General features: G+C 50.9%; 1 protein-coding gene across 1 annotated transcript; it reads right to left on the bottom strand.

Annotated features, from left to right (window-relative positions):
- Nucleotides 1-341: 341 nt before the first annotated feature.
- MMP2 (matrix metallopeptidase 2) lies at nt 342-24,220 on the bottom strand. Its single transcript, XM_077132470.1, has 13 exons — nt 24,028-24,220; nt 20,850-21,076; nt 19,843-19,991; nt 18,717-18,845; nt 18,279-18,452; nt 15,494-15,667; nt 14,413-14,586; nt 12,320-12,475; nt 10,974-11,109; nt 7,968-8,104; nt 6,632-6,791; nt 2,390-2,499; nt 342-1,249 (listed from the first exon to the last, which is right to left on the bottom strand). The coding sequence occupies exons 1-13, from the start codon at nt 24,181-24,183 to the stop codon at nt 1,146-1,148; spliced, it is 1,986 nt and encodes a 661-aa protein (XP_076988585.1). The 5' UTR covers nt 24,184-24,220; the 3' UTR covers nt 342-1,145.
- Between the last annotated feature and the right edge of the window lie 619 nt (nt 24,221-24,839).

Below are 24,839 nucleotides of genomic sequence, written 5' to 3'. Positions count from 1 at the left end.
GCAGGGTGTGGGCAGGGGCAAGGATTATTGTTGATGTTCATTAGAACTGGTATTTGTTAATGAAGAAACTCAGGGAGGAAGGAAATCTTGAGTAAGACCCTGTGACTAAAATAATGGATTTGCAGCTGATTGAGGGCTCTTTTCACAGAATGGAGGGACTCCAGTTCACTCACTCTGAGGGTCTCTCTCTGTTCATTTTGGTGGCTCTGACCTTTTCAGGAGAGGCGACCAGTGGCCTGCAGGGGAACAGAGATTTGGACCTTTTAAATATCCTCTTGCGGCAGAGGCTGTAGCTGTGGCTTCCCTCTGTGCTCTGATAAAACAGCCAGCAAACACTACCACTCAGTCGATGTCTTTATTCCTATTTGTTGACATTTCCCATGGGAAATTGTTGGAGGGAAGGAAGGGGAGAGCTGAGCAGGGAGCCATGGCTTAGTTTTCCTCCATCCAGTGGAGGAAGCGATGGGGTAGGGACACACTAAATAGAGTGAATAAAGCAACCATCACTGGGTGGGCTGAGATGCACGGAGATGCAGTGACTTCAGACAACCTGAGTCTTTGGTCAGGATATACGATATCAAAGTCGAAAAATAAAAGATTAAACTAAAAGAACAAAGTACATAAACAAGCAAGCTGCCGATGTAGGCAAGGTTCTAAGGCAGCCAGCAGTGAGCAGCCAGGTGTCTGGGGCAGCCACCTGGGCCATGCTTCTATCCCACTCCCCCATGCCAGGCCAGGCTGTCGGGCCACCAGTGCCCTCTTGAGACAGTCCTATTTGGCTCCAAGGGTGCTGAGAGCCACAGAAAGTGGTGACAGGAGAAGAGCCTGAAGTGGGGGCAGCACCAGGGCAACCCAAGGCAGGGCTGCATTGGAAATATCAAGGCATCTTTCTGGGGGGAAGGCTCTTGAAGTCTGGTGGGACCGGAGGAAGAAGGAGCCCCTGGGATGAGTATCATCAGCACCTTTCCTTGGGCACAGAGCAGGCCGCTTGCCGGAATCTTAAATTACCAGGTAGGGATGAGAATGATGATTAACTACAGAGATGAAGGCAGGGCTTCCAGGTCCATCTAGATCCTTCCCTGGTGCTCAGGGCCAGGTTTGTGGAAGATGGTGGAGAGGAAGGGCCTGTGGGAGCCAGGACCAGCTCAGCAACCCAGCCAGTCAGATTTGATGCTACCAAACTTCACACTCTTCAGACTTTGGTCCTGCAGCTTCAGGTAATATGCACCCTTGAAGAAGTAGCTGTGACCTAGGACAGAGAAAGAAGAGAGGCTGGGACCACCCCATCCAAAGGCATTCTGGCACATGGAAGGTTCTTTGGCCCTTGCTTTGTTTTGTTTAAATTCTAATAAGTTTGTCAACATGTAGATATCTGGAAATTTCACAGGAAAAAATACATGTTTCTGGCTTTTCTTGAAAACAACTAGAAAATCTAACAATGTCCCTACACAGCAGCAATCAGCAGAAGCTGAGAAGCAATGTCCCCTGTAAATGAGCCCGTGCTCAACAATTCACCAGACCTCACCACTCCCTGTTGTAGCCCCTGCTGCTTCTCATTTGTGTTACCTGTCTGGCCCCTTTAGGCTTTGTAACTCCTGAGATCCATCATCTCGTTTACTTTCTTTAAAACCCTGGCTCGTATTAGGTGCTTAATAGAAGTCGATTCTTGAAGCTGATCCTTAACTTAGCACCTGATTTTCTTTTTCTTTTCTTTTGACCTGTAGCCCCTGGAGTTCTAGGCTCTGTGCTTAGTATATGCTAGAGCTCAAACTTTCTTCATGAAATTTCACTGGCTCCTCGTCTAGAAAGCCAAACTGGACTCATTTTTAGGCCCCCGGAGAACTTGCAGAAGCCCCTTCAGGAATATGGTCCTTAAAGTCCAAATTCCGTTCCTCACTGATACTGTGTATTTTACTAAGCAAGGGAACAGGGTCAAGCTGAGTTGAGTGGGGGATCTTTGCCATATCAGCAACAGAGCATGACAAAGTTTGTCCTGTCTCAAATGGACTCATCCTTCTGCTAACAGGAGGTAGTTCCAAGGCTTCCTGTGGAATCCAAAAGGGCCTGGATTAAACATGAGAATGAATCCAGGGCTCAAGGCCCATGTTCCACCTCCCCTAAAGGCCTCTTTTGCCTCCCTGGCTCCTCCCTGGCTCCAGGCCCGGCAGCTGTGAGGGGCCTTTCTGGGTCTCACTGCCTGGAGACGGACCAAGTGAGCAGAGGTCAGAGGTCTGGATGCCTTCCCAGTACTGGATTGAAGAGGCTGGTTTGTTTTCCCGGGTCTGCAGCATGCCTTCCCTACACAATGAGGGAGTGTGTGCTTGGAGGAACAGGGCCCTGGCTGGGGGTGGGGAGTCCTAGAAAGCGAAGAGAGGCCTGGGTAGCTCACCACTGCCCTGCACATTCACGACGGCATCCAGGTTATCGGGGATGGCATTCCAGGCATCTGCGATGAGCTTGGGGAAACCAGGATCCATTTTCTTCTTTACCTCATTGTATCTGCAAGGAATAGGGACACGGTGAGCCAGGGGTCCTCTCGAAAGGCCAACACTCCCCAACTCTGGCAAGGGAGGGCCCTGCTGATGGCTCATGGGTAGACCTGGGATACCAGTCCTGGTCTTTCAGCTGGTGTAGTGGAAAGGATATGGAATAGACCTGGTCTGAACACCAATTCAGCTACTTACTAATTAAGTGACTTGGCACAATCATGTAAAAAGTCTTGTAATACCAGTTTACATTTATTGAGCACTTACTATAAGCCAGGCAGTATGTTAACTCCTTGCCATACGCTTTCTCATTCAATCTTTACAACAATCCTATGATACAATTATTACAGTAATCTCCATTTTACAGTGACCTGAGGCTAAAAAAGGACACCCAGCTTCTTAGCGGTAGTTCCAACCCAGCACTATCTGCTCCAGGGCTGCAAGCTACTCTCCAATCCTCAATTTCACCAGCCATAAAATGGGGTCATTACATGTATTAAATGAAATAGCATGGGCAGTGTCTATCTCAGGGCGTGGCACCTAGGTATATGAGAAATGTTACTTTCCTTACAAACCTGGAGCCCTGCTACAGTGCAAGGAGCCCTGGACTAGCGGCCTGCCCTCTCATTCTTTCCCTGCATGGCTTGGGAAATTTGTTACTACTTCATAAGCCATGTGCAGATGGTAATCTATGTCCTGCTGACCTCCTCAGTGACGTCATGGCTGGGACAGGGAGGTCCCAATGCAAGGTAGTGTGCATGAGTCTGATAGGTCTGTTAGTCACAGGATGGACCTGCTGCCACCTCAGTCCCAGGTGTAGCTCTCAGGGCAGGTAGACACCCTTTATCCCTCCTTTAATTCAGGTAAATACAATGGCCACTAGTTGACATGCTCTTCTTTCTGGCTAGCAATGATGCTTCTCTCTTTATTAATTTCCAGAGAACTGCTTAAGTGTTACTGTCATTTTTATTCCTTTGCTTCTCCATGAACACTCAATCTAGCCAGTATTCTACAAATATTTCATGAGCTCTCTCTATATATGCCTGTGGGTATCACAGTAAACCAGATAAAGTCCTGCCATTGTGGAGCTAATTTTCTAAGCAGATCTGTCTTTGAGTCCAAACCAGCGATAGCCAAGTTTCCTTTGGTAGTGCCTCATATGGGTGGCTTCTTCTCTATAGCCAGCCTTTCCATCTCTGCTATGGACTCCAGGAACAGCCTTCCTTGGGGGCTCCCTCCCACAGGGGTCCTACCCCTCAGCCCATCACTCCACAAAAGTCTTCCTAGGCTCAGCTGCATCATAAGACTTTTCTGGCAAAACCTACCATGCTTTCTCATGACCAGGGTCGCCAAATCTATGTTCCCCATCTCAAAATCCTGGCACTCCCATCCACGTCACCTCCACTAACCCTTCAAACTATGTTCCCCAGAGTTATGGTGGTCCAGAGGTATGTGCCCAGGCTTGGACTAGCCCTCATTTCTTTCTCATTTTACCCCAGAAGACGGAGAGAGCAGGAATCAACTCCATTTTGTAGATGAGGAAATTGAAGCTTAGAGAACTGAAGAAGCCATTTGTTCTCCAGGAAGAACACATAGCATTATGGCATCAGAAGCCACTGGCTCTGAAGGAACCCCTCTATAGTCTCCTCTGACAGCACTTCCCACTTGCTGGGCTCTCCCATAACCCCCTGTGCTTCTCTGCAGCTGCACGGAGGCAGTGTAGAGGTGTTAAGAACACAGACATTTGTACCCCATGCAGCTTTGCCACTTGTGTATTCTCGATTCAGTTAAAAAAAAAAGCACTTCAGCCTCAGGTCCACAACTGGAAAATTGTGCTAATAGTAGTATCTACCTTAAATGAGAAATACAGGTAAAGTGATGCATAGTCTCAGGCCTGGAAATTGAGACAAGCCTACTTTCTAAAAGCCATTATCATTTTATTCAAATGTGTTTAATTTCTATTTCCCTCAACCGACTGCAAGATCCATGAGCGCAGGCAGTGACTATTTGTTGACCACTGCTTCCCCAGCACATTGATAAGTGCCTGGCACATAGGAATGTTGAATGTTATTTATGGGCTTAGTGGATGCTTCCAAAAGCTGGGGCTAAGCACTCACTGGCATGAGCTGCGGGATGGTCAGGCTGAGGCAGTGCTCATCCTCCATCACTCTGAGATGCTTTCTCCTTCACCAGCCAGAAGGACTCAGGGGCCTCTGAGGACTCCAAATTTGGACCAGTGTCTCCAGCTCAATAACCACCCCTCCTGGGAGAGATCTGCTTCCTGTGAAATCTGGCTCAGAGCCTCTGATGTGCAGAGATGCCCTTCAGTCCTGCACCTTTTAAGGAAGCCTTGCTGGGCTTCTTCCTCCATGTCCCCTGGCTTTGGGATGTGGGCTTGTTGCAAAAATGACTGGGAGGCAGATTACTCTGCCTGGAAGCCTAGCAGACTGCCATGCTTAACAGCCTGAGTATCATGTCCACACATGGACACGTTCGTTACTGTGTATTTGCATCTTAGAGTATATAGGAAGGTGATTAAATAAGTCCTCCCAACCCAAGATTCAAAAATACCAGTTTTATGATTCTGTGATTCAAGTTTCTGTGATTCTGTGACTCTCACAGTCCCTGACTCTAAGATTTGGAGATTCAGAGCACCTAAGATGTTGGAATGACATCTGTAGCATGTGCATGTGCCTGGAATGTTCTGGAGCCTGTGGGCAGAAAGTCTGCTCTGTGGTTTCCTGGCTGGCTGTTTCCTTTCTTGAGGCTTGTGATAGCCATCAGCTTAAGTTGCTATGTGTCTTAGCAATATGTCTGGAATTCTACCCTGACACCCAGGCAGCTCTGGGATATAAACATGTTCTGAATGCAGGGTAGCGGGGGGTGGGGGTGAGGTGGGGAGGGAAAAGGGGAGAAGAGAGAGCAGCATTGGGAAGGAGGCAGCATTATTTCTGGGATGGCAGACAAAGGCCTGAGGGAGTGCCCTACAAGTAGTTCCTCCTACTGCAGGGCCCAGACGCAGTGGCAGCCACGGAAGGAATGTGGGGATACTAGGTGGAAAGGGGATTTGAAGATGCTACCGAAAGCTTTCTTGAACCTGCCACCCCTTCTCCACTGAACAAATGACTCTGAGGGGCACTGGGTTAGAAGTCAGGAGACACAGTTTTAATCCTGGTTCTCTGTGACTAGCAGACAAGTTATTTAACTTCTTTATGTCTCAGTTTCCCCATTTGGAAAAATGTAAAGAATTGTAATCAAACTCCTGAGGTTTGGGTTGCTGCTTACTGACCATTCCTAGCTATTGGGCTGTGTGAGCCGTTAGCCTTGACCATGGTCTCTCAAAACTCAACCCTTCTTTTCAGATGACCTGGAGCAGAGAGTTTCCTGCTTTCAAAATGTTCCTCAATGGTCTTTGCTCATGGCCACTGGGTCTGTTGCAGAGGTGCTAGCGGGTATCTGCTGCTTCCAAGAGGCCTGACTGGGATATTGGCTGCTCTGTGCTGATGGGCAGCCATTTCTCAATTTTCATATTTTACTCTTAGTCTTGCCTGCCTCTACACTCCATCTCTGGCCCCTACTATCATAGGTGCATTTTTGTTTAGTATAGGGAGGAACAGAATGTTCTCTGGGAGTCTAAGTGTGAAGATTTGAATCCCAACCTGCCACCACCTGGCGGTGTGACTTTAAGCTAGTTACTTAACCTCTCTGAGCCCAAGTGTCCTGATCTGTGAAATGGAAATACTACTCCTATTAATAATACCCACTTCCTAAAACACTTGCAATTGTGTCTGGCACATAGTTTCAATAGAAGCAGCTATTCCCTTTAGCTTGATTATACCCTTCTTTAGTGAGTCACCCCAAAATTTGAGACTCCAGAACAGACAGACGTGGGCCTTATCAAAAGAGTTCTGAGAATGGAGAGAAGTTCTGACCAGAACTGTATGAGCAGTGTACACAAGGATGGTTCATTTGGTGGTGATTTCTCAGAGGGTCTGCATCCCTGGCAGGTTGGAGGTGAAAAGTGGGGTCATCCATGGCCCACTGGCCTCTGAACATTACTAGGAGCCATGAGGCTGCAGCATGACTTTCCTGCATTTCTCTGCACAGCTGTTTGTTCTGCTATCCTACCCATCACCCTTCCTTACCTCCAGAATTTGTCTCCAGCAAAGATGTAGGTCTTCTTGTTCTTGCTCCAGTTAAAGGCAGCATCCACTCGTTGGACATCAGGGGGCAGCCCCAGGCTGGTCAGTGGCTTGGGGTATCCTCGCTCCAGGGTGCTGGCTGAATAAACCCAGTACTCATTCCCTGGGGTGGAAGCAAAGTGTGCATTGGTGAGGAGCACTGAAACCCAGGAGGCCAACCTGCTCCTTCCATCATCTGTCTGCCAGTGGACCCCACTGAGGCCGTTCACCAGAGGGACACACGTTCCTGCTCACTCCCACACATGTTCAGAGGACTGGGTTCAGGGTCCAGATCTAGGGCTTCCCTATGCAGTTTTACAAGTTTATTATAGAAGATGCCTGGCCAGGGAGACAAGTGGAGAATAAGATCCACCTCAAGCTCTGTGCCCTAGGCCACATACCCTGGGTGCCATGACTGCCAGGAAGAGGCACTTTTTCTAATTTGCACAAAGTATCCTGCAGGCTAGCAGCTCCCCTGGCCAGGATCCATGATCACCATGGGATGGAGGAGATGGGGAGGTGGCTGGGTGGGACAACGTGTATCTACAGCCTTAACAGCTCCTCTGAGACGCCTTCCTTATGCCCCTACCTCACATGAGGTAGGACCCCCCCCCAATCCTTGTTCACCAGAGCCCTACCCTCCCTCCCTCATATCAGTCTAGTCGTCTGTCTCTCCCACTAGTTTGTGAGCTCCATCAGGGCTGGAGTTATATGCCCAGTGCCTGCAAAGCCTGGCACATGTTAAGGGCTGAAATAAATGCTCAATCAGCAGTGTTTCCTACATTGCAGCCATATTCACGCTACCTTGATCATTTATACCACATCTGGATACTCTTATATTTTTACCTAATATTTTGCTTTCAATAAATTCATTTCGAAACCTTTAAAAATACATTGATTAAAAATTGTTTTAAATGAAAACAAATGAATTTTTTAAAAATTATAACTAAAACTTTTGTTTGCCAAGGGCTCTAGCATCAGAAAAGAATTAGAATCCTACTTGCACTAAACTGACATTTTTTTTTTTTCTGGACAAGGAATCAGAAGGATTGAAAAAGAACGGAAAAGGAAATGAAATGTTTGATATGTAGGTCAATGATATTTCATGCCAGGTCTCTGGACCAGTCTTGCAGATGAATCCATGCTTTGGGAAGTAATGGTTGACCAAACGTATCCGTAAAGGAGAGGAAGCGCCCACAGGTGCAGAGTATGTGGGAAACAGAGTTGGCGTGGGCCCCATGGGAGCCGCTGCACAGAGCCCCTCAGAGTCCAGGGCCTGGGCAGGACCCTTCTCACACACCTGCAAAGAACACAGCCTTCTCCTCCTGCGGGGCCTCGTACACAGCATCAATCTTTTCTGGGAGTTCTGGCCAGAACGTGGCCACTAGCAGGGGCCCTGTGGGCTTTTCGTGTGGCGTTACTGTCCGCCAAATGAACCTGGAGGTGGGGAAAGGGACACAGAAAATCACGTCAGTCACTCTGCAGCTCTAACGACACGTGCCTCTCCAAGCCCATCCAGAAACATCCCAGCGAACATTTCCTGGGAGTAGGAGGCAAGATCAAAGGAAGATTGTAGAGGGACTAGAGAAAAGGCAGCATTACCCTTTGCAAGATGACAGGGCTCAGAAGCAACCCCCTTATTCCCCACCTCACCCCATCCCTCCTCCAGGAAGCCTTCCCTGAATACCTCTGTCCATACTGTGCTCTCCCTCGTCTGAGCCTCTCAAAAATCATCAACACTGAGAATCTGCAATGGCTGTTTTTGTGGGGTTTTTTTTTAAAGTATGCCTTATCTCTTCTACTACATTAGAAGCCACCAGGGCTGATGACACCCAAAACCATTCCCTGAATTGAAATCGAATGGATTCATCGGCACTTTGACAAGAGTACAAGCTATTCTTTAATTTATTGAGGACAATAATTTAATTTATTAATGCCAAGCACTTGATGGACTTCCTATCATTTAAGCCTCACATTTCAAGATAATATGCACTCTTGGTGATCTACTTAGCATCCATTTCCACCATCATCCTTTCTGAGGGAACTCCCAAATTTATGATCCCTCCTCCCCTCTGGTAACCTCCATGCCCGTTCGAGGAGTAGATCCTGATTACTCTAAAGCTACTGGCTCTCAAAGTGTGCTCCGCAGACCAGCGGCATAAATAAGGGTCACCAGGCAACTCGTTAAAAATGCAAATTCCTAGTTCCACTCAGCACTTACAGGATCAGATTCTCTGGGGCTGGGGCCCAGCAATCTGTATTTTAACAAGCCTTCCAGATGATTCTAATGTGTGCCTCAGTTTGAAAACCATTATCTAAACCAATCAGAGCTTAGCATTTCCCAATAGCTGTTACTGATTCAGTGGTTTACACATGAGTTATGTTAGCACAATCTGATAGAAGATAGACTTACATTTCATATCTGGCTGAGGTCTGTCTATCTTCTGTCTTTCCTTCTCCTGCTGAACTTGGACAAAGAAACCTGTATCCCCAAATGTTACTGGCAGTCTTTTTGTGACCATGAGTCCTTCCACACTTGGAGGCAGCCTTACCTCTGGACTTCTCACCATGTGAGATCAATTTCTATTTTGTTTAAACTATTTCTTGCAGCCAAAACATCATGATATGGAAAGGCATCAAGATTTTTATTTAGCAACCGAGGCTCAGAGAAGTTAAGGTCTTACCAGGATTCAAATCCAGATCTGACTAGAAAGTCTGAATTTAGCCATCCTGTAAAATTGTCTTTTACAGGACTCAGCATCCATTTTTGCATATGTTCCGTGCTTAAATATTTACTGAGTCCATTAAACACCTGTCAACTTCCTTTTGAAAGAAAGACGGGAACTTTCACGGGTCTATGCCTCTGATCTTGCAGGTCTCTCTTTCTCAAACACTGTCCCAACCTATCACCCCACTGCCGTTCACCAAAATCTGCTCCTTGAAAGACCCACATCAAATGCTCCTTGATCTGTGACGTCTCCTTTGACTCACTGATTAACAATTAATCATGCCTTCCTATGTGTCCAGAAGATTTTGCTAATGCCTCTGCAACCATGTTTCATTCTGCCATGAGTTCTTGCTCTGTTTCCCAAACGAGACTGGGGATGCTCAAACTTTACTGTGCATTAGAATCATCTGGGGGGCTTGCTAAAATGTGGATTCCTGGGGCCCAGCCCCAGAGATTCCAATCAGAGGAGATGGGGGTAGAGGTGGGGCAGAAACTGTCATTTTAACACTCACCTTCCAGGTGGGTCTGGTGTAGGTGGCTCATGGATGTTTCTTTGAGAAACAATGATCTGAATATGAAGCAGCCCCCCCTGCCACCAGGATAATGTTGATAATAATATCTAATGTGATTGAACATCACTCAGAAAGGAAATGTCCTAAGCAGAAATCACCTAATTCTTACAATAGCCCTATAAGATAGGATTGAGTATTCACCAAATTTTATAGATGAGGAAATTGTGGTACAAAGGGGATATTTACGTGACTTGCCTATGGTCACTGTACGACCACAGATGCAGGTCCAGGTTTCTAAGCCAGATGGTGTGACTCCACAGCCTATGCTCTCAACTACTGCACTCTATAAATGGATAGATGGATGAAACACGGACGGGTAGATGGACTCTTTAATGCAGTCCTAGATGCTGCATACCATTCCACGGTTCTAGCTGTATTGTTTTGCAAGGTGGATGGGGCAGAAGGGCGAGTCTCAGCTCTCTCTCAACTGAGTGGTCACCATCTTCCTCTACCCTGTGACACTTGCTCCCCATACCTGTGGCAACCTGGCCATTTGTTGTCAAAGTCATTCCAGGAAAAGTCTCTAGTACACTGATTATTGTTTTCAATTCTCCCTCCACCCCTAGTTGAGAATTGTGCATTCATATGTATAGCCACGTGACGTGGAAAGAACGCCCCTCAGAATAGGCGCTGGGTTTGGCCATGTGATTTGCTTCAGCCATGGAATGTTGGACATGATGTGAATGGAGATTTTAAATGTGCTTATGTGTCTTGACTTGGCCTCTTGCACTGTGCCATCTGCAAGGAGTAGCCACTAATCCAGGAGAGGAGTGACATGCAGAGCAGACTTGAACCCAAATTGCAGCTTGAAGTTGAGACACCCACCTGGTAGTCACACAGACTTTGAAGGAGCAAAAGAAAGGCTTCTTGCTATAATGATTTGCAGCAAAAACTCTCTAACACAACGCATTTTGAGAAGCCCCAGTGAGGTCGTCAGCAAGGGGTAAGAGCACAGGAATAATGGGTAAGGGACACAGGAAGGCAGGAGGGAAGCGCCTGCACTCACCGGTCCTTGAAGAAGAAGATCTCCCCGCGGATCTGTGCGATGCCATCAAAGACAATGTCTTGTTTGCAGATCTCGGGAGTGACAGGTCCCAGGGTGGGGGTGGGGCCGGTGCCAGAGCCAGTGTCAGGGGAGCCCCCTGGGGGAGGACACCTGACCTCAGACTCTCCCCAGCTCCAGGAGATCTCCCCACCAAGCTGAACACCCGGGGCTGCCCACCCAACCTGCTAAGGGTCAGAATAAACAGTATTCTGGCCTTAATGCAAGCACAGGTAAGACAGGGAGACGAAGCCTGGACAGGGGGAGAGGGCAGGGAAGAGAAACCAGAATCCCATGGCCTGTAGCACTTTCCAAAACACCCATATCACCCAAAGCTTTCCTCTCTATATCCCTGGAAGGTGGGTGTCCTCATTACTCCCATTTTACAGATGAGGAAACTGAGGCCTAGTGAGGTAGTGTAATTTGCCCAAGGATCCGAACCCAAAGCTCAGCTTCCTAAGCCTAGAGATAGTCGGAGCTGTTAGGGGGCCACTTGCCTTTCCAGCACTGAGGGTGTGGCACGTTGTGGAGGACTCATTTCTTTACCCTCCACAATAACCAGTCACATTACACCGATAGGGAAGCCGAATGCAAAGAGGTTGAAGGCTCACTCGCTCTCTGGCAGTGGTAGTTGGGGAAAGCCCTCAAACCTGGAGCCTCTAGCTCCAGATCTCAGATTCTTTCCCAAGTCCAGTGCTCCCCGAGTGCCAAAGACCACTTTCTCTATTTTAGCCTGGTCCAGCTTCCCCCAATACCATTTATATTTAATTTGTTCATGGTCTTACTTTTTAAACTCTAGCCTCACTGTAAGCATTAATGATACATAAATCATGGGTTCAAGGTACTAGTTATATTGTTTGTATTACAGATTGAAATAAAGGCATAATTATTGAAACTAGAAACACTTACCTGTGTTTCATGAAAACTGTCTTTGTAATCGAGGGAGGTCATGTGACAATGCTGGGAAATGTTGCCCTTACTTTGCTAACTCTCCTGGATTCCAGACTCATCTGGGTAGCTCAAACCTGTGTGACCCTGGGCCCGAAAAGTTTCCTTTCCTAGGCTTCAGTTTACTCCCCTAGAAAGAAGAGCCCCTGTTTCTGCCTCGCCTGCCCCACAGTGCAGCTCTGGAGGAAGCCGAGGGACGCGGATACTCGTGTGGCTCGAAAAGGAAAAGGGTTACGTATCATGTGAGGGGTGCTCTGAGTCCACTGGGTGCCCCCGACCAGACCACGCGCCCACCTCCTGGACTGATGGGACTCTTGCCAGCTCCCACCCTCTGCTCAGAGGCTCCCCAAGCTGAGGGTTACCGTAGAGCTCTTGAATGCCTTTGATGTCATCGTGGGACAGGCGGAAGTTCTTGGTGTAGGTGTAAATGGGCGCCATCAGAGCTCCGGGGTCCTCTGAGTGCTCCAGCCCCATGGCGTGGCCAAACTCGTGGGCTGCCACAAGGAACAGGCTGTACCCTGCGAGCCACAAGGTAGAAAGACGAGCGATGAGAGTCAGGACCCAGCCCTAGGGAGGGGCTAAGGACATCCCCATCCGTGGGGCTGAAGGCCTGGAAGCGGAATGTAATTTCCCTTTCTCCTGGGAATTCTGGAGTTAATAGACTACTGCTTTCAAGCAGGGTCAGGCAAAGTCCCTTTGCACCTTCCAAAATAGGCTTCATATGTGCTATAAAGGAGGAAAACAAGCAGCAACTGCAAACCCATGTGATAAAATTCATGCTTTCTGGCTTTTTGTGTTTCTCTATAAAGACAAGGGGGGAAACCTGCTCCTTAGAGTTCCTCAAAAGGCAAAAGAGTGGGGGGTGCACAGGTAGTTCAATGGTTAGAATGTCCGCCTTTCATGCAGGAGACCCAGTTTCAATTCCTGGTCCATGCAACCCCCCAAAAAGGTAAGGGAGCGGGGATAAGCTGTCCCCTTGGGACCACCATGTCTACCCCAGGGAAAGCAGTAAAAAGCCAATCCACCTGGGGTGGCTGCTCAGGGTAGGCACAGTGAACAAATCCTTGGTCACACCCCCCCCACCAGGGGAGCCACGCCAGCTCTGGAGCCTTAAACCATTGAGGCTGAAGGGGAATCCCAGCTCAGGTAGAAGGCCTGCTCAGCGTGGATAAGGTCAGGATATGCTTCAGCATGGCATTTGATATGGAATAAGAAGAATTCCTTTGGGCAGCTCTGTCAGTTGACATTCTGCAAGTTCTGTCTCATCGTGAGTGAAAAGAATAAAAATTATAGAGGGGAGGCTGACCTAATTCTGGTAGGTGCTGGACCAGCCCTCTTCACTGCTATCTTGGGCCATCAGAGAGCTTTGAGCCAAATGCTCTGAGCCCTGCAGAATCGAGTGGGCCCAGCGGCCGAAGCACCCTTCTTGTTGCATCGACCACATAGTGCTGTCACAGGCTCTCTCCTGTGATACCGTCCCTGTCTCCCACCAGCCCACGGGTCCAGGACGGCAGACAGCTCCTCCAGCTGGCTGTGTCCTCCGCGGCCAGCACTGATGAAGACCAGCCATTTCAGGACTTGGCAAAGATGGTGCTGATGGGGAGGGAGAGGGCTGTGCAGAAGGGGAGCCTTCCACCACCCGTGGGCTTGTACCGAAGACAAGATCACTCCTTTCTCCCTCGCTTCTCCTGCCTGTGAAGGCCATGCTCCCTGCCATGTGTTAGTTGGGGAGGGGGTACTAAAGGCCACCACCTTCCTGCCTGACCTGCAGAGGGCCTGCCCACCAGCTCCTTGGAAGGCATCTCTTTATTACAGTGGGAATGTTGCTAGGGATCATCCCTCTAGAGCTGAGTGACCTGTGCCCAGAATTTAGACATTTCGGGGGTAGAAACAGCCATGCCTGAAGGAGTGGTACAAATGGAAGGACTCTGGGGGACTCTTGCCATTTGGGAAGAGCATATCTCTTCAGGGAGGTTGGTTTCCACCCAGGAGGTGGGTGCTGGGCATGTATGGGGTCTTCTTTCAAAAGTGGTGTCTCAGCCAGGGTGGGTGGGCCTCAGCAGGTAACCTGCTTCCTAAGGAATAAGCAGTGTCTTCGCCCACGTGGGTATGGGGGTCAGTGTCCCTGCTAGGGATGGGCAGAGCCCCCACCAGGATAGGTGGGTCTGGGGAACAGAGCCTATGCTTGAGGTGGGTGTGGTCTCAGGACACTCTCTCTGCCCAGGTAAGTGGGGGCAAGGTGGCTGGAGGGGACGGTGGTGGCTGTGATGGAAGCAGTGTCTCTGCTCAGGGAGGTGGAGGGGGGTGCAGTGTCTGCCCAGGAAGGTGGGGGTGGGGGTGGTGTCTGTGCCCAGGAGGGTGGTGGAGGCAGGCTCCCTGCCCAGGGAGGTGAGAGGGGTAGTATCTGTGCCCAGGGAGGTGGGGGGTGGCTCCGCCCAATGGCCAGGGCCCGTACCTTGGTCCGGGCAGAAGCCCCACTTGCGGTCGTCATCGTAATTGGCCGTGGTCGCGCACCACATTTTCCCATCGCCGCGGCCTGCACTGGTGCAGCTCTCGTGCTTGTTGCCCAGGAAGGTGAAGGGAAAGACACAGGGGGCACCTTCCGAGTTTCCGCCGACGGTCGACATGGCTGTGGGGTGGGGGTCATGGGATCAGTGGGCAGCGAGGGGTCCTGGGGGTGCTGACACTAAGTCACTCTCACTGAGAGCTCACTATGACCCAGGCAGTGCGTCAAGTGTTTCATACACATCTAACCTTCCCTCCAACAGCCCTGGGCAGCGGGGTCTGAAGTTGTCCCCATTTCACGGAAGGGGAACCCAGAGCTTAGAGACAGAGATACTGCTTTGAAGTGTCAGAGCCAGGCTTCAAACCCAGGCAGCCCAATTCCAGAGCCACAGTTAATTACCCTCCTAAGGATGGGGGTCAAGGAGTCAGAAGCAGAGAAAGCTGGCAGAGCTGATGGTGCCAATGTGCTCCCCTATGTGATGAGCTCCCGCAGGCGGGGCCCCGTGGGGAGCAGCCTCTGTGTCTCTGGCATAAGGCAGGCACTACATAAGTACACACTGGAGGGGAGGAGACAGCGAAGGAGGGAGGATGGAGGGAAAAAGGGAAAGAAGACAGAAAACACAGAAGGAGAGGAGGGAGAAAGAGTGGAGGAAGGGAAAGAGGAAAAGAGAGGACAAGGAAGGGAGGGAGAGAAAGAAGGAAGGAGAGAGGGAGGAGTCCTTAATGAAAACCAGAGACTTAAAGGTAGAGACACAGATTAGAACAGAGAAAGGTAAGGGAAAAGAGACTGCAAGTTCCGAGGGAGGGAGAATGGATTGTCAGGGAGGCTGTGAGTGGGTCAGAAAGGATCCTGGGTGGCCCTGACACTCAGGCATGGCCAATCGGTCTGAACTGGTCGTTGACACTTGAGGTCCGTTTGGATTGTGATGTCCATGCCCTATCCTCTGTTAAGTGTCTTGACTAGCACCCGTGTCCTGGGGAGAGGGCAGAGTTCTGGGCCCCGAGGGGCAGGGCATGGCAGCGACACCCACCGGTCTCAGGGCAGAAGCCGTACTTCTTGTCGCGGTCGTAGTCCTCGGTGGTGCCGCACCAGCGGTAGCCATCAGTGCGTCCCTCCGTGGTGCAGCTGTTGTAAGATGTGCCCTGGAAGCGGAACGGGAACTTGCAGGGCTGTCCGTCGGCGTTGCCACCCATGGTGAACAGGGCTGAGGGCGGGAGAGAGGGGAGGGCGCGTGAGAGAGGGACCTCCCACCTGGCAATCGGTGGGGCACCCGCAGGGGCATAGGGCTGGCTGGTCACCCACTGCCTGGATTGCACCAGTGAGGCTGCAGTGTTGTCTACATTTTAATACCCATCTACGCTGGTTGGTAAGTAGCTGCCTCTCAGAGCTCCTGGAGACCACCACCACCTCCTTGGCCAACACAATCCCTCTAGACACCCAGCATTACACGGGTCACCACCTGGCACACAGCAGGTCAGTTCCAAGACCCGGCCCCAGCCCAAGGCGGATGACCACACCATATGATGGCTAAATGCATCATCCATGGTGCTCAGGGTGGGGAGAATCTCTCCATGTGCTCACTAGGGAAACTGAGGCTCTGAGGAAGCTGGTTCTGAAATTGTTCGTGGTTGCCTGAAGGCAAGAACTGGATAAGGTTTGAACCGCCAACCTCAAAAGACACTGATTTCAATCTTTCACTTGCTCTGAGATACACACACACAGAAGTCTTCCCCTCCTCTCAACTCCAGGCCCCTTCCTGGATGGCCCTGCTGCGGTCCCTGCAGGAGAGGAGGAGCAGGGAAGGGAAAGGAGGGAGAGATGTCTTTGGGAGCTTCTTAATACACACGCCAGGGTCCTACTGTGACCTTGTGAAGACAGGAGCCAGGAGAGGTTCAAGGAAGAGGGTGGGGACTCAGAGTCTGGGTCGGTCGGTCTCTTGGGTTCCCCCTTCCTGGGTCCTCTCATCCACCCCAGAATTACAAAATGGTGTGTCTCTGGAACTGCCAGCTAGCAAAACCACAAGTGCGTAACAAGGACCATCTGCGCAGAGCGGTGCCAGCAGTGACCTCACCAGCCCCCCTTCACTCCACCACGGCCAGAATGGAGTCCAGTGCCTGACCCTCAACTCAGGACTTGGCTCAGGGCCTCTGATCCTGGCTGCCCGACCCCCAACCAAGAGACCCTCCCCTGCAACGCCAGAACAATGGAAGTAAAGGAAGAGGAGAAATGCAGGTCAAGGCCTCGGGGGCTTCAGAGTGGGGGCAGGCAAAGTGTTAACTCGGTCTGAGTCCAGCCCCCGCCTCTGGCTTCCCATCAGCTGCATTTCCACCACCCAGGAAGCCCCTATCTCCCCTCAGATCCTGCCCCCAACAGGGAGGGCGGGAAGCAGACACAGATGCAGCGGTCAGGAGGGACTGAGTAACAAGGACCTCTGCCCCGAGCCCCGAGCACGTGCGTACACGCGCCTTGGGTAAAGACCAAGGCAGGGCTGGCCGATGTCCAGCACAGGGAAACACCCTCCCCAAGCTTAGGCGTTCTGGTCAGTTTCCACTTCTGTTGTTAAGGCAGGCTGTTTCAGCCAGAGGGGCTGACATACAGAGGGCTAACTTTACCACCTGGATCCCTACTGGGAAATGCAAGCTATATATTTTTATTTTTAAAATTCTGACTTGTTAAAGACCAGTGGCCGAGTCTCTCACTTAACACAAGGCTTACTGTCGGTAATAAAAGCGTAAACAGGAACACGGTTGATTAGCTATTTGTATCTTTCCTTTTTCCAAGATGGTTGGTGCTCGGTGTTCAGTCATGATGAGATCAGCAATTCACACATATGTAAAATTATAGCCAAAAAGAAGAAGGCGTACATAAACTAAAGAGTCTTTATGGGAAGAAAGAAGGATTTGGAATTTTTTTTTGGAATTCCTACCATTTTTCCAAATTTTCTGAGCTCTCAATCTCTAAGATTGTCACATATCATGGTTTGATGAGTGTGAAACTAGACCTACTGCCTCCTTTTCACACTTTCCTCCATATATGACTTCAAATTTTTACATCTCAAGTCCTGACAAATACACATACACACAAATATTGAGTGAAGCCTACTGCCTTTACCAAGATACAGAGATGACAGACAGACTGGAGGGACAGAGAGACAGACAGTGACCAGGAGAGGCAGATGGACTAACCCCCATGCACAGGCACACACATACACACACACACACTCACCCTCACATGCTCACACTCACGCACACATGCCACACCAACACATTCACACACACACATACTCTCTCTCACACACACACACACACACACACTCACATACTCGTAAGGGCAAGAGTGATGGCTGAAGTCTGTTGGGTTGGGGTCCCCCAGCTGGGTTGGTTCCCAACCCACTCCTGAGTCCTGACATCCAGCCTCACCACGGGCTTTTGATCCCTCCCCTGTCTCTCCTCCTGCCCTTGAACCCTGAGTCCTGGCTGGAGGGTAGAGCATGGTTTTTGAGAGAAATGCTGGGTGTTTAACAGTTTTAAGTTCATGCTAAGGTATGTAAGAAAAAAAGTAATCAGCCCATTAAACATGTGATTCCACAAATATTATTGTGAATGGTGAAACTTTAAAGAATGAACTGATCCAATGAAATAAATGGCTGTGCAAGTGAGAGGGAAGGAGTGAGGGCTCAAATTGGGGAGACTGAGGCCGAGAGAAGGCAGCTGGGGGATGCCAGGCCCGGGACGTGTGGAGGACTGGGGGCACTGCAGAGTCTGGGGAGGCTGGAGCGGGGGAGTGGAAAGCCTGGAGCCAGGGCGGGCACTCACCTTCATGGGGACAGAAGCCGTACTTGCCATCCTTGTCGAAGTTGTAGCTGGTGGAGCACCAGAGGAAGCCATCACTGCGGCCCGTGTCCGTGCAGCTATTGTACTCCTTTCCATTGAACAGGAAGGGGAACTTGCAATACTCCCCATCGGCGTTCCCGTATTTCACACGGACAACTGGGAGTGATGCAGAGGGGGAGGGGGAGTTGCAGAGTGTGAAAGGCAGACCTCTCTGGGTCTTTCTTTGGAGACCACGATTCTGACTCACTCTGGCAGGCGATCCTCACCCCCTCCCCTCCCCTCTCCCTGGTCCCATCAGAGCAGGGGGGGGGGTGTGCGCCCAGGGTTGCCATGGAAACCGTAGTCCTTGTTGCTAGGTGACAGAGAGGCGTGCAGAAGACTGGAGAGGAGGCTTGGGGCAGTTGATGGTCATTTTCTTACCTTGCCCTTCTCCCAGGGTCCATAGCTCATCGTCGTCAAAGTGGGAGTCTCCACCCACGCCGGAGCCCGGAGCAAAGGCATGAGCCAGGAGCCCATCCTTGCCATCAAAGGGGTACCCATCCCCATGTTCTGCAACACACATCGGGTTGCAGCTTCATCAGGTCTGGCTGGGCCTTGAGACCCAACCACAGCGCAATCTATGGCTGGGGCCTTTCAGCTCATCTAGCATCTCTCCCCTTGGGGTTACCCAGGCTCGGGAACAGAGGGAGTCGGTAGAGATCTGCTGACTTGACTATTACCCATGGCCCCCAGGATCTCTACCACCTACTTGCAAGGTCTACACCACCACCCGTGCCCCATTTACCTACTTACAGACCCACACTGCCACATCAGTGTGCTCACCACTCACCCTCATGTCTACTTCATTCCCAGTGACCACACCATCATGTCTTCATGTCTACACCCCCCTCTCGACCACATCACCTACTACCACTCACATCCACACCCCACCCTCAAGCCTACTTTTCAATGCATTCCACACCACCCAAGCACCCACATGTGTGCACTGTTTGCTATACCTGGGCCACTCACCCTCTTCTCTAGACTGTTCACCCTGTCCCACCTATTTTCGTGCTTACACTGACTTGAGCCCAGGCTCCACAGCATTTGCTCTCACGTCTACACTGCCCCAATGCATCTGATCCACCCTCATGGCTACCATTCCTCGGTGTCTCTCAGTGCTGTCCAATAGAGCTTTCCAATGATGGAAAGCTGTCCAACTCAACAGCCACTAGCCTTGTGTGCCTACTGGGCACTTCAAACAGGCTAGTGACCGAGGAACTGAAATTTAAATTTTATTTAAATTTTAATTCATTGAATTCTAAATTTAAATAGCCACAATTACTATTGGGCAGTGCAGTTAGACCACTTACTTACAGGTTTGCACTACGTCTAGCGCATATACCACCTTCCCTCACATCTTCACAGCTTTCAGGCCCTGCCCCCTGTTCCTATGCCATCCAGTCTGTGCACGACCTCCACCTATCCCACCCCCACCTGCTAAGCTGCCCTCAGTAGCCACTAGTCCACATTTCCCCCTGGTGTCCTGCCGGCCTCTCTTGCTTACCCCAGCGGCCAAAGTTGATCATGATGTCAGCCTCTCCGTCGTGGATGCGGGAAAACCGCAATGGCGTCACGTCGCTCCAAACTTGGAAGGCTCGAGCGAAGGCATCATCCACTGTCTCGGGGTCCAAATCGGGCGTGTAGCCAATGATCCTGGGGGTGGGAGAAATGCTTATGAGCGTGTATGTGTATATGTGAATATATAAGAATGAGTGTGTGTACATAAGCATGTGAGTGTGTATTCATGCATGCAAACAAGTATGCACTGAGGTGCATGATTGTGTGCATATGAATACGTATACTTGTGTGCAAGTGCATGCATACGTGTATGCATATGCAGGTACTGGTACGCGTGTGTCAAGCAGAGCTCATTGTGGGAGCAACCCTCCCGGAAAATCTTGAGGCCTGTGGCGTCCCAGACCAGCCAACATTCTCAAGCCCATCCCAGGAGTCTCATTTCTCACTCCAGGCTGGCAGGGGCAGCCTGTCTGGTGGGACACAGGGACACAGGGGAGAGATCTCACCCTTGGAATCCAGCATCAGCTATACAGGGCCAACCTCTCAGCCTGGGAGGGTCTCCCTAGCCAAATTAGCAACCAGTCACTGGATTCCTTCCACCACACTCCCATGCCAGTGACTCCATCTAATAATAACAATAATGACTAAGATTTACAATATTCTTGCTACATGCCAGACACTGAGAAAAGCCCTTTCCATATGCAACCTAGCTTAGTTCTCCAACAACCCTATAAGGAAAGTTTCCATTAGCCCCACGTTGTAGATGGAAAAGCCAAAGCTCCAAGCATTGGAAAGTAAGTCCCCCAATGCGCCACAGCTATTACATGTGAGACTGTCTGACCAGAGCTCCTAAGAACACTGCATGGGAACCATTAAGATGCCATGCCTTACAAAAGATACCAGAGTGGAAAAGGCAAGGCCTAGGAAACTCAGGGTCCCCAGTCTGCCAGCCCCAGGTTGATGGCCCTGCCTCCCCAAGCCTGGCCTCAGCACCTGTATGAGATCTGGTTCTTGTCCCACTTGGGCTTGCGGGGGAAGAAGTTGTAGTTGGCCACATCAGGGTTGCCGCAGCGTGGCTTCCGCATGGTCTCGATGGTGTTCTGGTCAAGTTTGCCCGTCTGGGGCAGCCCGAAGAATTTCTGCATCTTCTTCAGTGTGTCCTTCAGCACAAACAGGTTGCAGTTCTCCTTGGGGCAGCCATAGTAGGTGTTCAGGTATTGCTAGAAGACATGAGTGTCCCGAGGAGGGCAGCCATGTTAGGACGGCACAGCATCGGCCATGGTAGGCTACAGGAAGCAGCCCCAGCCCAGCCCTGCAGCGCAGACAGGAGGTAGTCTGGAGACTCAGGAGCACTGGCTGGAAGTTAGGAAGCCTGTGTTTCAAAACCAGCTGTCACCCTCCAGCTGAGTGGCCCGTCAACCATAGGGAGCATGGTTACCCTGTGTTAGGGGATTACGATATGCCCAGGCATTGAAGTCAATCTGTCTTAAATCATTTAATGCTCACTCACAACAACTCCATAATGTAAATATGATTACTATCCCCATCATATGGAAGAAAAAAACCAATACACAGAGAGGTTAAGAAACTTGTCTAAGATCACACAGTTCACAAATGGCAGAGCTGGATTTGGGCCCAAGCAACCCGGCTCCAGGACCAGATGTTTGGAATTGTGACATGCCACCGCCCTGCTTTACGTCCATTGTCTCGTTCAATCCCCAATGTCAAGCCAGCGACATAGGGATTATTTTCTCCCCCTTTCTTATAAGGACACTCAGGGGCGATGTGCGTCGGCTCTAGCAGCAGACAACCTGGGTTCAAATTCTGGGTCTGCTGTTTCCAAAAAAAAACAAAATGGTCTGTGCAGCTGGCTCCGCCCAACCCAAGACTCAAACCAAACAGGCTCCTGCAGAGGTTCAGGGATCAGCCAACTCATTTATCCAGCAAATACTTCACTTTAAAATTAATTTTACTTCAAAATTTCTAAAATTTACCAGTGTTCTATACCCACCAAGAAATACTTGCCCCTTTCCCTTCCCTGGTAAACTCTATTCTACTTTGGATAGCTATGAATTTGCTATTTCTAGGTATTCCATATCTGTGGAATCATACGGTATTTGCCCTTTAAGTGCCTTTGCTTTTTCCACTCAGTACAATGTTTTCAAGGTCAATCCATGTTCCAGGCTAGTGCTGGGAATAAACTGGTGAAGAAGACAGGTAATGCTTCTGGTCTCTGGGGTTGAAATCCCAGCATAGGGAAGGTGACATGGAACACAAATATATGCAAAGTTAAACATATGATAAGTATATGGCAATGATGAAAAGGGCCTGGAGACCTCATGATGGCTTCTCCATCCCACTGTTTAGGGGCTAAGGGTAATAGGAAAAGCTACCCTGCAGACCTGAGAAGCAACATCTAAAGAATGGCATTTCTGCTAATAAGATGAGGGGAAATGAAGGGCATAATAATAATTATACGACTACTACTATTAATATAACAACAGCTAATGCTTATTGAGTACTTATCATGTACCAGGTACTTCTCAGTGCCTAAGACAACCTCTCTAGTGCCAGGACAGGTAGGCTGATTATCCTCAGTTCGCAGATGAAGAAACTTGAGACTCAGCAAAGTTGACACTCACTGTGTGAGTCAGCTGGCTCACACTTGGATCTAAAGCCTACCTTCCAAAGCACTCCTCTGAATTGCCTCTTGGTAACACAGACATGCATAGGCTGGAGAAGGTGTGGAGACCCAGGTGGCTTTGTCACTGCTCCAAAGTTCCACCCTTAGCCCCCACCAACAGCCACATTAAGAGGTCCAGCACTAAGCCTTTGAAAAAAGGCAGCTCCCTACGAATGTACGGATGTCTCCCAACCCATCTAATGAACAAGTGGCAGAGACCCAGATACTGGAGATGTCACATCCCGAGAAAGAGTTCCCAGGGTGACCAGAGGGCATGGGAGCCCTGTCCTGAGCAGGCTGGGGACCAGGTTGGATGGATGGAGAAGAGCGGCTCTCCAGGGTGGCAGAAGCAAAAAGGGGTCAAGACTACTGCGAAATGGGAGGAGCCCTTCCACCCGGAGAGGCTCCAGGACAGGGTGGAGGAGCTTACAGGGACAAAGGGGAGTGCGCTACCCCCACTCCACCCCCACTCCAGCCCGGATTATGCAACGCTGTGGCCACGCTGCCCCTCGAGCCAAGCGCACGCGCTCAAAGAAAATAGCATCTGAGCCGCCGCTCGGAGGCGGGCCAGGAAGGAGGGCTGGTTGGCCGCTCTCCGACCCGAGCAGGCTCGGTCTGCCCCCGCCCCACGGGCCAGGGGACCTCCCGCGCCCTTTTGCTCCTCCCTTCACCCATCCTTCGGGCCAGTTTTTTCTTCTGTCCGCCAACACTTTGGAGAAGTTCGAGGAAATTTTCCGAGACTCAGAGGTGCAAACCTTGACCCTCCGGGCCAATTTACCCATCAAGCCAGAAGAAAAAGATGCTCTCCTCGCTTCCCTCCTGACGCAATTATTTGCCAAACCGTCCCAGGGAGCTGTTGTCCAAAGCCCCTCTCCAGATGTGCGCCAGAGGTTCCCAGACGCCTGCCAGGTCTCGCTTTGCCCAGAGCTCCCATCTTTATGCGTACCAAAGTTTTCCCAGATTGTGTGCCAAAGAACCTCTTTGCCAAAGTCCTTCAGAGGCACAAAAGCTCCTCCCCCAAGTGCAAAAGAGACCCCCTTAGCTGTCTGCCAAAGGCCTACCAACGTGCTTGCCAAAGGCCCCGTTAGCCACCTCCCCAGATGTGGCCAAAAGTTGTTTACAAAGCCCGCTCCCCTTGCCAAAGCTCACAGATGTTTGACAATGTCCCGGTTATTTGCAAAAGGGGCCCTTTCCAACCGTTTGCCAAAGCAATCCGCACCCCCGCGCCCCCCAACACACGCCCGGCTTTGTTTCTCAGCTCCCAGCTGTGTCCTGAATGTTGCCAAGTTGTTTAACCAAAGGCCTCCAGTTTCCAAAATACCCCCCCTCCACCATTTGCAAAAGGGATCTCTCCATCACTGTGCCAAAGATACAGCAGTCTGTTTTCTGAAGTCCCCTCCCCGCAACGTGTGCCCATGCGCCCCCTCCCATTCTCCGCCTCAGAAGTTTGTTTCAACTTGGCTTGTTGAGGCCAATTCGACAACTCACCACCGCCAACTCTTTGTCCGTTTTGGGGGCGACGTCGCCGGGGAACTTGATGACCGGCGTCGGCGCTGCGGCGGCGGGACCCAACAGGCAGCCCAGGACGCAGAGCGCCCGCAGGGGACGGGCGAGGGCGCCCCAGGCCACTCGCGCCTCCATCATTGCGCTCCCGGGCCCCGCACGTCGCCCGGGACTCGCTGGCTCGGTGCGGGTGACCGCGGCGCCGCCTGGCTGGCGCCTGCTCCGCGGCGCGGCGCTGTGCTCCGAGGGCCGGCTCGGCTCGGTCGGCTCCGCCCGACTCAGTGGCGCATGGTCCGGCCCCTGCGCCGCAGCCCGCGCCACCGCCTGTTCTCGCCGGCCCTGGCAATCCCTTTGTATGTTTAAAGCTCCAGATGCACAGCCTCCAGCCACCTCCGGAGGAAGTCTGGATGCGGCGGAAACAAGGGAGGGCGGCCGCCAGATGTGGCCGGCTGGACTGGGAGGGTGCTGGCAGCTCTTTATGGGGGCGGGGGGCCGCTTTCAGGCCCGCCCCTCTCTGACCCCTCCTCCAGCCCTCCTCCTCCTCCCCCTTCTCCCCCTTCCCCCTCCAATTCCTCCCCTTCTCCCTCCCCACCCTCCCCCTCCCTCTCCCCCTCCCCCTCCTTTTCTCCACCTCCACCAGCTACCCACGGCCTCTGAATCCACCATCAGTGCGTGCACTAGCTGCACGGGTTCCTCCCACCCCCGAACAATACCTTCCCCCTCAAATTAAGAAAAAAAAAAAATATATATATATATATATATACCTATTGTCTGGAGGCCGCTACGAGGAAACATCT

The sequence above is a fragment of the Tamandua tetradactyla genome, chromosome 16 (assembly GCF_023851605.1).
Source record: "Tamandua tetradactyla isolate mTamTet1 chromosome 16, mTamTet1.pri, whole genome shotgun sequence".
Taxonomy (NCBI): Eukaryota; Metazoa; Chordata; class Mammalia; order Pilosa; family Myrmecophagidae; genus Tamandua; species Tamandua tetradactyla.
The sequence above is the reverse complement of the archived record's forward strand: the minus strand, read 5'-3'. Positions and strand labels throughout refer to the sequence as shown.

Coding starts and splice junctions, on each gene's coding strand:
- MMP2 (XM_077132470.1), bottom strand. CDS start 24,183: ATGATGGAGGCGCGAGTGGCCTGGGGCGCCCTCGCCCGTCCCCTGCGG. Junction 15,668..18,278: donor CGGCTTCTGTCCCCATGAAG/GTGAGTGCCCGC, acceptor TCCCGCCCTCAG/CCCTGTTCACCATGGGTGGC. Junction 12,476..14,412: donor GGGCTTCTGCCCGGACCAAG/GTACGGGCCCTG, acceptor TGTGGCTCGCAG/GGTACAGCCTGTTCCTTGTG.